Source organism: Bos grunniens, chromosome 8 (assembly GCF_055505025.1).
Source record: "Bos grunniens cultivar Pamir isolate PY7600 chromosome 8, Bosgru_T2T1.0, whole genome shotgun sequence".
Classification (NCBI taxonomy): domain Eukaryota; kingdom Metazoa; phylum Chordata; class Mammalia; order Artiodactyla; family Bovidae; genus Bos; species Bos grunniens.
This window is the reverse complement of record NC_141172.1, coordinates 51,793,658-51,809,151: the sequence shown is the minus strand read 5'-3', so window position 1 is coordinate 51,809,151 and position 15,494 is coordinate 51,793,658. Positions and strand designations below refer to the sequence as shown.

The 15,494-nt window shown below is 42.4% G+C and overlaps 1 protein-coding gene across 2 annotated transcripts in view; it reads right to left on the bottom strand.

Moving 5' to 3' along the window:
- Positions 1–15,281, bottom strand: part of VPS13A (vacuolar protein sorting 13 homolog A) — a 282,305-nt gene extending 267,024 nt beyond the window's left edge. For both annotated transcript variants that reach the window (XM_086415617.1, XM_086415618.1), the window contains exon 1: positions 14,236–15,281. In XM_086415617.1, coding sequence (XP_086271743.1) covers positions 14,236–14,335 — 100 coding nt within the window. In that variant the 5' untranslated portion in view covers positions 14,336–15,281. The remainder of the gene's footprint in view (positions 1–14,235) is intronic.
- Positions 15,282–15,494: the final 213 nt, after the last annotated feature.

The window sequence follows — 15,494 nt, the reverse complement described above, 5'->3', positions numbered from 1 at the left end:
TAAATATAGAGTTATTTGAACAATAATAGCTAGAAATTTGAGGAAACACACGAATATACAAATTTTAAGAATCCCAAGCAAGAAACAGAATAATGAAAGAGAGACTATTAAAGGCAACAAGAGAAAAGCAACTTCACATGTACAAAGGATCCTCAATAAGATTATCATGGGTTTCTCAGCAGAAACAGTGCAACCAAAGTAACAAGGTAATGATATATTTAAAGTACTGAATTAAAATTGAAAAACTGTCAACCAAACATTATACCCAGCAAAAATGAGGGTAAAATTAAGATACTAATGTCAGATAAAAATTGAGGGAGTTCATTTCCAAGACAGCTGCCTTACAAGAAATTTTAAAGTCCTATAAGTAAAAAAAAAAAAAAAAAAAAAGAACACTAGGTGCTAACTTGAACTTACACAGAAATATAAAGTTCTCCAGTAAAGGCAGATAAATAGGCAAATATAAAAACCAGTATGACAGTGGTCCTCTTCTCCTTTGCCTTTCCCTTCTCTTCTCTTCACAGCTGTTTGTAAGGCCTCCTCAGACAACTATTTTGCATTTTTACAAAGGAGAAAAGGAAAGATATACCCATTGAATGCAGAGTTCCAAAGAATAGCAAGGAGAGATAAGAAAGCCTTCTTCCGTGATCAATGCAACGAAACAGAAGAAAATAATAGAATGGGAAAGACTAGGGATCTCTTCAAGAAAATTAAAGACCTAGGGAACATTTCATGCAAAGATGGGCTCGATAAAAGACAGAAATGGCATGGACCTAACAGAAGCAGAAGATATTAAGAAGAGGTGGCAAGAAGACACAGAAGAACTATGCAAAAAAGATCTTTACAACCCACATAATCATGATGGTGTGATCACTCACCTAGAGCCAGACATCCTGGAATGTGAAGTCAAGTGGGCCTTACGAAACATCACTATGAACAAAGCTAGTGGAGGTAGGTGATGGAATTCCAGTTGAGCTATTTCAAATTCTAAATGATGATGCTGTGAAAGTGCTGCACTCAATATGCCAGCAAATTTGGAAAACTCAGCAGTGGCCACAGGATTGTGAAAGGTCAGTTTTCATTCCAATCCCAAAAAAAGGCAATGCCAAAGAATGCTCAAACTACTGCACAACTGCACTCATCTCACACGCTAGTAAGGTAATGCTCAAAATTCTCCAAGCCAGGCTTCAACAGTACGTAAACCATGAACTTCCAGATGTTCAAGCTGGATTTAGAAAAGGCAGAAGAACCAGAGATCAAATTGTCAACACCCACTGGATTATCAAAAAATCAAGAGAGTTCCAGAAAAATATCTACTTCTGCTTTAGTGACTACGCCAAAGTCTTTGTGTGGATCACAACAAACTGTGGAAAATTCTCAAAGAGGTGGGAAAACCAGACCACCTGACCTGCCTCCTGAGAAATCTGTGTGCAGGTCAGAAAGCAACAGTTAGAACTGGACATGGAATACAGACTGGTTCCAAATTGGGAAAGGAGTATGTCAAGGCTGTATATTGTCACCCTGCTTATTTAACTTATATACAGACTACATCATGAGAAATGCTAGACGGGATGAAACATAAGCTGGAGTCAAGATTGCTGGGAGAAATATCAATAACCTCAGATATGCAGATGACACCACACCTATGGGAGAAAAGGGAAGAAGAACTAAAGAGCCTCTTGAAAAAGTGAAAGAGGAGAGTGAAAAAGTTGGCTTAAAGCTCAACATTCAGAAAACGAAGATCATGGCATCTGGTCCCATCACTTCATAGCAAATAGATGGGGAAACACTAGAAACAGTGACAGGCTTTATTTTGGGGGGCTCCAAAATCACTACAGATGGTGACTGCAGCCATGAAATTAAAAGATGCTTGCTCCGTGGAAGAAAAGTTATGACCAACCTAGACAGCTTATTAAAAAGCAGAGACATTACTTTGCCAACAAAGCTATGGTTTTTCCAGTAGTCATGTGTGGATGTGAGAGCTGGACTATAAAGAAAGCTGAGCACCTAAGAACTGAATCCTTTGAACTGTGATGGTGGAGAAGACTCTTAAGAGTCCCTTGGACACAAGGATATCCAACCAATCCATCCCAAAGGAAATCAGTCCTGAATATTCATTCATTGGAAGAACTGATGCTGAAGCTGAAACTCCAATACTTTGGCCAAGTGATGCAAAAAACTGACTCATTTGACTCTGATGCTGGGAAAGATTGAAGGCAGGAGGAGAAATGGACTGGAATGGGTGAATTTAACTCAGATGACCATTATATCTACTACTGTGGGCAAGAATCCCTTAGAAGAAATGTAGTAGCCACCATAGTCAACAAAAGAGTCCAAAATGCAGTACTTGAAAGCAATCTCAAAAACGACAGAATGATCTCTGTTCGTGTTTCCAAGGCAAGTCATTCAATATCACAGTAATCCAAGTCTATGCCACAACCAGTAATGCTGAAGAAGCTGAACTTGAATGGCTCAATAAAGACCTACAAGACCTTCTAGAACTAACACCCAAAAAAGATGTCCTTTTTCATTATAGGGGACTGGAATGCAAAAGTAGGAAGTCAAAGTCAGTCACTTTGCCTGAAGTAACAGGCAAATTTGGCCTTGTGCTAACAGAGTTTTGCCAAAAGAATGCACTGGTCATAGCAAATACCCTCTTCCAACAACACAAGAGAAGACTCTACACATGGACATCACCAGATGGTCAATACCAAAATCAGATTGATTATATTCTTTGCAGCCAAAGATGGAGAAGCTCTATACAGTCAGCAAAAACAAGACCCAGAGCTGACTGTGGCTCAGATCATGAACTCCTTATTGACAAATTCAGACCTAAATTGAAGAAAATACAAGAAACCACTAGACCATTCAGGTATGACCTAAACCACATCCCTTAAGATAATACAGTGCAAGTGAGAAATAGATTGAAGGGATTAGATCTGATAGAGTGCCTGAAGAACTATGGACGGAGGTTCGTGACATTGTACAGGAGGCAGGGATCAAGACCATTCTCAAGAAAAAGAAATGCAAAAAGGCAAAATGGTTGTCTGAGGAGGCCTTACAAAAGAGCTTTGAAAAGAAGAGATGTGAAAGGCAAACGAGAAAAGGAAAGATACATGAGGAGTGGAATACAACTGACTCTTGAACAACAGAGCTTTGCATTTTGTGGGTACACTTGTATATGGATTTTTTCCAATAAATACATACTTCAGAATTATAGGTGAATCTGAGGATGTGAACCACAGCTATGGAAGGCCAACTGTAAAGTTATATGCAGGTTTTCAACTGTGTAGGGGTTTGAAGCCCTAACTCCTTGTTGCTCAAGGGTCAATTGTAACTAAAATAAAAAATGAAGGAGGGGATAATATTACCAATTTCACAAAAATAAAAAGGACTATAAGAATACTATGAACAGCTATGTGTCTACAAATTTGATAGCCTAGATAAAATGGATAAATTCCTAGAAACATGCACACTACCACTAATGAATCAAGAAGAAATGCACAGATTTGTAATGAGATTTCATCAGTAATCAAAAAAAATCCCAACAACAATGACAACAGTAAAAGCTTGGAAAAGAAGAGTTTCACTGGCGAATTCTACCAAACATTTAAAAGAGACCACCAATCCTCCTCAAATTCTTCCAAAAAATGAGAAGGAAACACTTCCAAATTGCATATAGGTCTCCATTAATCTGATACCAAAGCCAAGGATACCACAAGAAAACTACAGATCAGTATCCCTCATGAATACTGAGGCAAATATCCTCAACAAAATACTAGCAACCAAAATTGAATGGTACACTAAAAGAATTATCACTATTATTCAATGTAATATTCTAGGAATGGAAAGATAGTTCAACATACAAATTCAATCAGGGTAATACACCTCATTAACAGAATGAATTAACACAGGATCCCTTCAACTGATGAAGAAAATGCATTCAAAAAACTTCAACATTCTTTGATATTAAAAACATTCAAAAAATTAGGAATAAAAGAGGACCCCCATGCCCGAAGGGCGGCGGCCAAGAGGAGTTACCCCACGTCCGAGGTCAGGGGCAGCAGTCGAGAGTGCCAGACTGCGACGACGCAGGAACGGCCGAGAGGAGCTACCCCACGTCCGAGGTCGGGGGGGCAGCCGAGAGGAGATACCCAGCATCCGAGGTCAGGGGCGGCGACGAGAGGAGTTACCCCGCGTCAGAGGCCAGGGGCGGCGGGCGGGAGGAGCTACCCCATGCCCCGACGCCCGAGGCCAGGGGCAGCGGCCGGGAGGAGCAACCCCACGCCAGAGGCCAGGGGCGGTGTCCGGGAGGACCAACCCCACGCCCTGGCTGTGCGGGCACCGGAGGGCCTAGAGGAGCTATCCCACGTTGAAGGTCAGGAAGGACGGCAGTGAGGAGATACCCCTCGTCCAAGGTAAGGAGCATTGGCTGAGCTTTGCTGGAGCAGCCGTGAAGAGATATACCCCACGCCCAAGGAAAGAGAAACCCAAGTAAGACGGTAGGTGTTGCAAGAGGGCATCAGAGGGCAGAAACAGTGAAACCATACTCACAGAAACTAGTCAATCTAATCACACTAGGACCACAGCCTTGTCTAACTCAACGAAACTAAGCCATGCCCGTGGGGCAACCAAAGATGGGCGGGTCATGGTGGAGAGATCTGACAAAATGTGGTCCACTGGAGAAGGGAATGGCAAACACTTCAGTATTCTTGCCTTGAGAACCCCATGAACAGTATGAAAAGGCAAAATGATAGGATACTGAAAGAGGAACTCCCCAGGTCAGTAGGGGCCCAATATGCTACTGGAGAACAGTGGAGAAATAACTCCAGAAAGAATGAAGGGATGGAGCCAAAGCAAAAACAATACCCAGCTGTGGATGGGACTGGTGATAGAAGCAAGGTCTGATGCTGTAAAGAGCAATATTGCATAGGAACCTGGAATGTCAGGTCCATGAATCAAGGCAAATTGGAAGTGGTCAAACAAGAGATGGCAAGAGTGAATGTCGACATTCTAGGAATCAGCGAACTGAAATGGACTGGAATGGGTGAATTTAACTCAGATGACCATTATATCTACTACTGCGGGCAGGAATCCCTCAGAAGAAATGGACTAGCCATTATGGTCAACAAAAGAGTTCGAAATGCAGTAGTTGGATGCAATCTCAAAAACGACAGAATGATCTCTGTTCGTTTCCAAGGCAAACCATTCAATATCACAGTAATCCAAGTCTATGCCCCAACCAGTAACGCTGAAAAAGCTGAAGTTGAACGGTTCTATGAAGACCTACAAGACCTTTTAGAACTAACACCTAAAAAAGATGTCCTTTTCATTATAGGGGGCTGGAATGCAAAAGTAGGAAGTCAAGAAACACCTGGAGTAACAGGCAAATTTGGCCTTGGAGTACAGAATGAAGCAGGGCAAAGACTAATAGAGTTTTGCCAAGAAAATGCACTGGTCATAACAAACACCCTCTTCCAACAACACAAGAGAAGACTCTACACATGGACATCACCAGATGGTCAACACCAAAATCAGACTGATTATATTCTTTGCAGCCAAAGATGGAGAAGCTCTATACAGTCAACAAAAACAAGACCAGGAGCTGACTGTGGCTCAGATCATGAACTCCTTATTGCCAAATTCAGACTTAAATTGAAGAAAGTAGGGAAAACCACTAGACCATTCAGGTATGACCTAAATCAAATCCCTTATGATTATACAATGGAAGTGAGAAATAGATTTAAGGGCCTAGATCTGATAGATAGAGTGCCTGATGAGCTATGGAATGAGGTTCATGACATTGTACAGGAGACAGGGATCAAGACCATCCCCATGGAAAAGAAATGCAAAAAAGCAAAATGGCTGTCTGGGGAGGCCTTACAAATAGCTGTGAAAAGAAGAGAAGTGAAAAGTAAAGGAGAAAAGGAACAATATAAGCATCTGAATGCAGAGTTCCAAAGAATATCAAGAAGAGATAAGAAAGCCTTCCTCAGCGATCAATGCAAAGAAATAGAGGAAAACAACAGAATGGGAAAGACTAGAGATCTCTTCAAGAAAATCAGATACACCAAAGGTACATTTCATTCAAAGATGGGCTCGATAAAGGACAGAAGGGTATGGACCTAAGAGAAGATATTAAGAAGAGATGGCAAGAATACACAGAAGAACTGTACAAAAAAGATCTTCACGACCCAGATAATCACGATGCTGTGATCACTAACCTAGAGCCAGATATCCTGCAATGTGAAGTCAAGTGGGCCTTAGAAAGCATCACTACGAACAAAGCTAGTGGAGCTGACAGAATTCCAGTTGAGCTATTTCAAATCCTGGAAGATGATGCTGTGAAAGTGCTGCACTCAATATGCCAGCAAATTTGGAAAACTCAGCAGTGGCCACAGGACTGGAAAAGGTCAGTTTTCATTCCAATCCCAAAGAAAGGCAATGCCAAAGAATGCTCAAACTACCGCACAATTGCACTCATCTCACACACTAGTAAGGTAATGCTTAAAATTCTCCAAGCCAGGCTTCAGCAATATGTGAACCGTGAACTTCCTGATGTTCAAGCTCGTTTTAGAAAAGGCAGAGGAACCAGAGATCAAATAGCCAACATCCGCTGGATCATGGAAAAAGCAAGAGAGTTCCAGAAAAACATCTATTTCTGCTTTACTGACTATGCCAAAGCCTTTGACTGTGTGGATCACAATAAACTGTGGAATATTCTGAAAGAGATGGGAATACCAGACCTGATCTGCCTCTTGAGAAATCTGTATGCAGGTCAGGAAGCAACAGTTAGAACCGGACATGGAACAACAGACTGGTTCCAAATAGGAAACGGAGTATGTCAAGGCTGTATATTGTCACCCTGCTTATTTAACTTCTATGCAGAGTACATCATGAGAAACGCTGGACTGGAAGAAACACAAGCTGGAATCAAGATTGCCGGGAGAAATATCAATAACCTCACATATGCAGATGACACCACCCTTACGGCAGAAAGTGCAGAGGAACTAAAAAGCCTCTTGATGAAGGTGAAAGTGAGAGTGAAAAAGTTGGCTTAAAGCTCAACATTCAGAAAACGAAGATCATGGCATCCGGTCCCACCACTTCATGGGAAATAGATGGGGAAACAGTGGAAACAGTGTCAGACTTTATTTTTCTGGGCTCCAAAATCACTACAGATGGTGACTGCAGCCATGAAATTAAAAGACGCTTACTCCTTGGAAGGAAAGTTATGACCAACCTAGATAGCATATTCAAAAGCAGAGACATTACTTTGCCAACAAAGGTTCATCTAGTCAAGGCTATGGTTTTTCCTGTGGTCATGTATGGATGTGAGAGTTGGACTGTGAAGAAGGCTGAGCGCTGAAGAATTGATGCTTTTGAACTGTGATGTTTGAGAAGACTCTTGAGAGTCCCTTGGACTGCAAGGAGATCCAACCAGTCCATTCTGAAAGAGATCAGCCCTGGGATCTCTTTGGAAGGAATGATGCTAAAGCTGAAACTCCAGTACTTTGGCCACCTCATGCGAAGAGTTGACTCATTGGAAAAGACCCTGATACTGGGAGGGATTGGGGGCAAGAGGAGAAGGGGACGACAGAGGATGAGATGGCTGGATGGCATCACTGACTCAATGGACGTGAGTCTGAGTGAACTCCGGGAGTTGGTGATGGACAGGGAGGCCTGGCGTGCTGTGATTCACGGGGTCGCAAAGAGTCGGACACGACTGAAGTGACTTAGCAGCAACAGCAGCTGGATACACAATCAAAATACAAAAAGCAGTTGTTACTATACACTTAACAATCCAAGATAGAAACTACGAAAACAATTACATTTACAATTGTTTTAGTTAGTTGCTAAGTCTTGCCCAACTCTTTTGCAACCCCATGGACTGCAGCCTACTAGGTTCTCTGTCCATGGGATTTCCCAGGCAAGAATACTGGAGTGGTTTGCCATTTCCTTCCCTAGGGGAACCTCCACACCCAGGGGTCGAACCGACATCTTATTACAGGCAGAATTTTTACCACTGAGCCACCAAGGAAGCCATTTACAACAGTATCAAAAATACATAGGAAAAAACAATGGGGAGAGAGAAGAGAAGAATGATTTATATCCCAAAACCTGTAAGACACTGTTGAAATAAAGAAAACACATATATAAATGGAAAAACATTCCATTTTCACAATATTGTTAAGATATCAATATTACCCAAAGCAACCTACAGATCCAATGTAATCCACATTAAATCCCAATTCTTTTCAGAAACAGAGAGATTCATTTTTAAATTCATATGACATCTCAAAGGACCCACAGTCAAAACAACCTTCAAAGGAACGTTGGCAATCTCACATTTCCTAATTTTGAAAGTGATGCAAATGATGTAACTGACAAGGGGTTATTGTCCAAAATATGCAAACAGTTCACATCAAAAAACAAACAATCTAATCAAAAAATGAGTGGAAGACCTGAATAAATATTTTTCCAAAGACAACATACAGAAGGCTAAATAGGCATGTGAAAAGATTCTCAGTATTGATAATTATACAGAAATGGAAATCAAAACCACAATGAGGTATCACTTCACACCTGTCGGAATACCTATCATCACAAAGTCTACAATAACTGATGTTAGAGAGCATACAGAGAAATGGCAACCCTTGTTGGTGGGAATGTAAATTGGTACAGCCACAGTGGAAAGCAGTAAGGAGGTCCCTTTAGAAAGTAAAAATAAAACTAGAATATGGTCCAGCAATTCCACTGCTGGGTACACATCCAGAAAAAAAGAAAACTAATTGAAAAAGACAGAGGCAGCCCAGTGTTTAGAGCAGCACTACTTTCAACAGCCAAGACATGGAAACAACTCAACTGTCCAGCAATAGATGACTGAGTTAAAAAGATGTCTCACATACATACACGCACACACAAAATAAAATAGTACTGAGTCATAAAAATGAAATATAGCCATGTACAGCAATGAAGATGAACCTAGAGAATATCATGTTTAGTGAAAAAAGTCAGAGAAGGCAAATATTATATGATGTCAACTATACATGGAATATAAATAAGTGTATATACAAAACAGAAAGATTCACAGAAATAGAAAATAAACTTGTCGTTACAAAAGGAGAGAGGGAAAGAAGGAAGAACAAACTAGGGATATGTGATGAAGATATACAAACTGCTCCCGGACTGGATGAAGCACAAGATGGAATCAAGATTCCATTCCATTCCATTTCTGGGAGAAATGTCAATAACGTCAGATATGCAGATAACACACCTCTATGACAGAAAGCAAAGAGGAACTAAAGAGCCTCTTGATGAAGGTGAAAGAAGAGAGTGAAAAAGCTGGCTTAAAACTCAACATTCAAAAAATGAAGATCATGGCATCAGCCCCATCACTTCATGGCAAATATATGGAGAAACAATGGAAACAGTGACAGACTTTCTTAGGCTCCAAAATCACTGCAGATGGTGACTGCAGCCATGAAATTAAAAGAGGCTTGCTCTGTGGAAGAAAAGCTATGACCACCATAGACAGCATATTAAAAAGCAGAGACATTACTTTGCCAACAGAGGTCTGTCTAGTCAAAGCTATAGTTTTTCCAGTAGTCATGTATGGATGTGAGAGTTGCACTATAAAGAAAGCTGAGTGCTGAAGAACTGATGCTTTTGAACTGTGGTGTTGGAGGAGACTCTTGAGAGTCCCTTGGACTGCAAGGAGATCCAACCAGTCCATCCTAAAGGAAATCAGTCCTGAATATTCATTGGAAGGACTGATGCTGAAGCTCCAATACTTTGGCCACCTGATGCAAAGAACTGACTGATGCTGGGAAAGATTGAAGGCAGGAGGAGAAGGCGACGACAGAGGATGAGATGGTTGGATGGCATCACCAACTCAACAGGCATGAGTTTGGGTAAACTCCAGAAGCTGATGATGGACAGGGAGGCCTGGCGTGCTGCAGTCCATGGAGTTGCAAAGAGTGACACAACTGAGCAGCTGAACTGAACCTAAGACTATACATAAAGAGAAACATTTTAACAGATTAACATTTTAAAAACAGAATATGCAATTTGTTTTTTGTTTTTCAAAGAAGTCTGAGCTTCTAATGTTACACAAAGATGTCAGGCATAACGAATTTTTTTAATTTGCCCAAGTATTGTCATTTTGGAGCAAACAAACAAAATGAGTGAGAAGAAATAAAACTATAATATAAAAAGGTACACTCTATGTTACAAATGATAATTCTATTACACAAGGCATCCTTACCACTACTTCTGCCCCTGAATTTCTAATATTTTTGCCCTAAAAGTGCCCTTAAAATGCACCTATTTGGACATCACAATCCCCTGTGTCATTTGGTTAAAAAACATTGGTGGGGAGTGTCTTACTTTCAATAAATGAATTATAGTATCTGGGAAGTAGTTCCAAAAAAAATCTGTATTTCTAACAATCACATATGACTGATTCTGATGCAGCCTAGCTCTTGAATGAAATATTAAACACGAGATGGTTTAGCAAAGTTGGGAGGCGCATCACAGATGTGTCTACGAAGTACTACCAACTCCCTAAATGGATGATACACAGGAAGGGTGGAAAGGTGGAAATAACACTGTTTAAAATATATACTTTATCAACATCAGAATCTGCCAACAGTTTGAGAAAAAACTCAATTTCTCTTTCTCCTTCCACAAAATAGATGCTTCCAGGACTCAGTCTACCTAGGGCACAGCACAGCACAGTGGCCCTGTTCTACTGTGTTATAATTAGCTTTGTAAACTTCATATATAACAATGTTTCTAAGGAAAAGAGAATTCTAATTTTCAAAGGAACATCTCTGAAACAAATTTTCCATTAGTAGATATGAAACCATCAATTTAACTTCTGTATACTAATTATACTATTCATATGCCAATAGTGATATTAACTGGATTACTATATGGAAGCCTAGCAAAAGCACACGTTTACTAACAGGTCCTTCTGACACTAGACCATAAAATATTAAGTCCATGATCTTAACATTTTTCCTATGTAGCACCTAGTTTCTATTATTGAGATTTTCAAAGAATGTTTTGGTCCTCTAAGTTTATCAAGAATTATTATTGCTTTTTAAATCCTCCAAGAAGATTTTAAATTCTACCTATTACTCAAAAACCACAAAATATAAAATTATAAAGCTTCTGGAATAAAACACAGGAGAAAATCTTTGTGACTTTGGGTTAGGGAAAGATTTCACAGATATAACACCAAAAGCATGACTCAGAATTCTGATAAACTAGACTTGATTAAAATTTTAAACTTTTGTTTTGCAAAAAACAGCCTCGGAAACAACTCCGAGAAAGTATTTTTCAAATCACCTATCTTAACAAAGGACTTGCATCCATAATACTTAAAGAATTTTCAAGGGTTTGGAAATTCCTTAAAATGTCTAAACAGAGTTACCATATCACTCAGAAATTCCACCTCTATACACAAGAGAACTTAAAGTATATGTCCATGAAAAACCTGTACATGAATGTTCACAGCAGCATTAGTCATAAAAGGAAAGGTAATAATAATTTAAATGTCCATCAACTGATGAAAAGATAAACAAAATGAGTTACACCCATACAATGGAATGTTATTAACAGCCACAAAAAGGAATGAAATACTGATATATGCTACAATATAAATGAACCTTGAAAATATAGTACTAAGTGAAAGAAGTCAGAAACAAGAGGCCATGTATATTATGATTCCATTTACATGAAACGTCCAGAATTGGCAATCAATAGAAGACAAAAAGTGTATTAGTGATTGTCAGAGGAATCACTGGCAATGATTAGTGGGGATAAATTTGTAGTGATTGTTAACAGGTATGAGATTTATTTTTGGAGTGTTGAAAATGTTCTGGAATTAGATGTAGCGACAGTTGCACAATTTTGATGCATGCCACACACGAATGCCTCTCAAATTCATTTCATTTAGTAAGTGAAAGGAATGAACTAAGAAATCAGGTCCACAAAGAAACATACCATATAATTCCATTTATATGGCACTGTAGAAAAGGGAAAACTGTAGGGATGGAAAACGACCAATGGTTGCCAGGAGGAAGGGTAGGAGTTGGGTGGGAGACTACAAAGGGGCGGCAGAGGAAGTTTTGAGATGTGGAAACAGTGGCTGACTTTATTTTGGGGGGCTCCCAAATCACTGCAGATGGTGACTGCAGCCATGAAATTAAAAGACGCTTACTCCTTGGAAGGAAAGTTATGACCAACCTAGACAGCATATTAAAAAGCAGAGACATTACTTTGCCAACAAAGGTCTGTCTACTCAAGGCTATGGTTTTTCCAGTAGTCATGTATGGATGTGAGAGTTGGACTGTGAAGAAAGCTGAGCACCAAAGAATTGATGCTTTTGAACTGTGGTGTTGGAGAAGACTCTTGAGAGTCTCTTAGACTGCAAGGAGATCCAACCAGTCCATCCTAAAGGAGACCAGTCCTGGGTGTTCATTGGAAAGACTGTTGAAGCTGAAACTCCAGTACTTTGGCCACCTGATGCGAAGAGCTGACTCATTGGAAAAGACCCTGATGCTGGGAAAGATTGAGAGCAGGAGAAGGGGACAAGAGAGGATGAGATGGTTGGATGGCATCACCAACTCAATGGACATGAGTTTGGGTAAACCCCGGGAGTTGGTGATGGACAGGGAGGCCTGGTGAGCTGCGGTCCACGGGGTTACAAAGAGTCAGACACGACTGAGCGACTGAACTGATGTTTTTTTCTGTATCAAGATCGTGATGCTGGATACGTGCTTCCTTGTATTGTCAAATTGATAGAATTGTGCATCACAAGAGTGAATTTAGTGTATGAGTATTTCATATGAACAAATCCACTGATAAATCAAACTCTACACCAACCTCCACTTTGAAGTAGAAGCAATTTTCCACTACAGGTTAAAAGCAAAGCACACCACAAAATGGTTCTTAAGGCTTCCTACTGAGGTGGGTGGAGACAAGTTTTATCATTATTATTTTACAAATGAAAAACAGCACAGATTAAACTATCTGTAAATTTCTGGTACTAGTCAGAGATGCTGAGCTAGCATTTATGTTCTTCATTCCTGCAGTCCCACTCTCTACCAAGGTGGATATCAACAGCAGTTAACAAGAGGTTTTCTTTATCAAACTAAATTACCTATTTACACTATTAAATAAAGGAGAAATATCACGATAAATAAGTATTTTAGAAGAAAGCTGTCAAGTGTGTGCATATTCAAAAAGACTAAAATTTAAATATATATATATATTACTCACACAAGGAGATTAACCCTAGCTTTGGCCTGGGAAAGACATTTCATAAGAAAAAGAATCTAATTTCTAATGGGTGTTTAAAATAGATAAGGGTGTAATACAAAAACAGGTGGAAGCACAGCACTAAAAATGAAACTCCAAATAAGGAAACACACCAGAATAAATGGATACAAAGTAAAGCATCAGTCCTTCACCATCCAACTTCACATCTCACTTAGCGTAAGGACAGAGCACCTAGCTTCTTTAAAAATTCAGTAACTCTGCGACCCACAAAGCCCCAAACCCTTAACAAGCTTGACATATTGCTGGTCAGGTTGTAAATTGACAACCAATCTTTCGAGCGATCCTGCACAGGAGTTTTCGCTGTTATCAACCGAACCCAGGCGAGCCTCCCGGACTCGAGGCGGTGAGGCCGGAAGGGGGAGCCGAGCAGCCAGCAGGGTTTGGCCGTACCCGGAGGCTGGGCGCGGGAGGAGGACGGCATCTCCGGTCACAGCTCCTTGCTTTCACGTGCGGGGCGGCGTGCGGCCCTCCGTGGGCTGCCCGGGCCTCCATCACAACCCAAGGGGCGAAAATGACAGGGACCAGACCAAGCCCAGGTGTGTCTAGAGGCCGCCCCTCGCCCAACACAGCTGAAACCGGACCTCGAGGGGCTGAAAAGGGCGGTTCGGTGGAATTTGAACTCCAGACCCTTGGAGCCCACTCTGGGTCCCTTCGGCGGAAAGCGGGGGGCGGCCTTTTCATCCAGCATCAGAGACCCTAATCCCCTCCGGCCAAAACGCTAACTCGCCGGTGGAGGCCCAGCAACTGCCTCCCGGCTCTACGTAACATGACCCCAAACGAGTCGGCGGCAGGTGGCAGAGTGGGGCCAGAGGCCCCAGTAAGGCAGGGCCGGCTGTCAACGGAAGCACGGGAGGCGAGATGGAGAGACTGCGGCGGTCTCGTTACCTGCCCAGATGCCCAGACTGAGCTGGGACGTGTCCAGGTTCACCACATAGTCCCCCAAGAACCGGTTCAACACGTCCACGACCACCGACTCGAACACCATCTTCCTCAGCCGCGGTGGACGCGGCGCTCCTTCTTCCTGAGCCTGCCCTCCCGAGCCCCTCTCACGAGACTGCTCGGTTCACCGGCTCCTGGGCGGCTCCGACCGTGGTGCCACCAGCGCCGAACGCGTAGCCCCACCACGAGCCCTATGAGGGGCGGAGGCGGTAGCTCGCGCTACGCATGTGCGGCTCGCGATCCAGGGTTGGGTGGAACGCGAGGCCGGAGAGAGAGCTAAGGCGGCTGCGCGGCCGCCTCTCCAGCTCTTGCCCTAGTCGGGCGGAGTGCGGCTCCTTTTTCTCCTCGGCCCCGCCTCCTCCCCCATCGCCAGGCAACCGGACTGGTACCTGAAGTTGCCAGACATTTCTGACCCCGCCCCCACCGGCAGTCTGGCCTCCCCAATGGCGGCTAGGGTGGGGAGGGGGCGGGGCGTCAGGGGGCGCGGCGGTTACTCCCGGCCGGGAACGCCCCGCCCCTAACTGAGGAGACACGCCCCCACGTGGGCCGGGAGGTCCTAAATCCGAGTAAAGCGGCGGCTGATTAAAAGTGCCTTCCACATTAGTTAGGCTGGAGACTCTCAGGTGGAGTCCCAGGGAGCTTCGCACTTATTATTACAAGTTGGGAGGTACAGGCGGAACCCGGGCGGTGCTGGGCTTCCTAGGTCAGTCCAGCCTGAGTGTCTGGATGCGGGTAACTGCCCTGTTCAGTCTTACGAGCGCTTGGAGAGGTTACGCAGTTGGTGACAACTTCCGTAGCTGCAAATCGAGAGAGGAAAGTAAAGTAAATTCTGGGTTGTAATCCCATGCTCCCTTCCCTGCATCTGAGATCGCACTCTTTCTTGGTCTGGTTATTTAGACAGAGCCGACTTTCATCCCTTAGTCAACCAGTTTTGACTGACAGTGCGGAGCGCCCTCCTACGAACATCTGAAGACCTAAGACTCACAACCCCTGAGCCTTCACAGAATGACCTTAAATAAATACATAAAAAATAGAGCTCTTTCAGAACCACTCCCACAGCCCTATTTGGTTTTATACAGAAAGAGGGCCAAAGGCCTGAGGTTGTGAAGGCCAAAGACGCTGGATGTGAAGTTTGGAGAACTATAATTAACAACCCTCTAAGGATTTAAGATGTAGGAGTGTAGTTTAAATTTCTTTCTGCATAG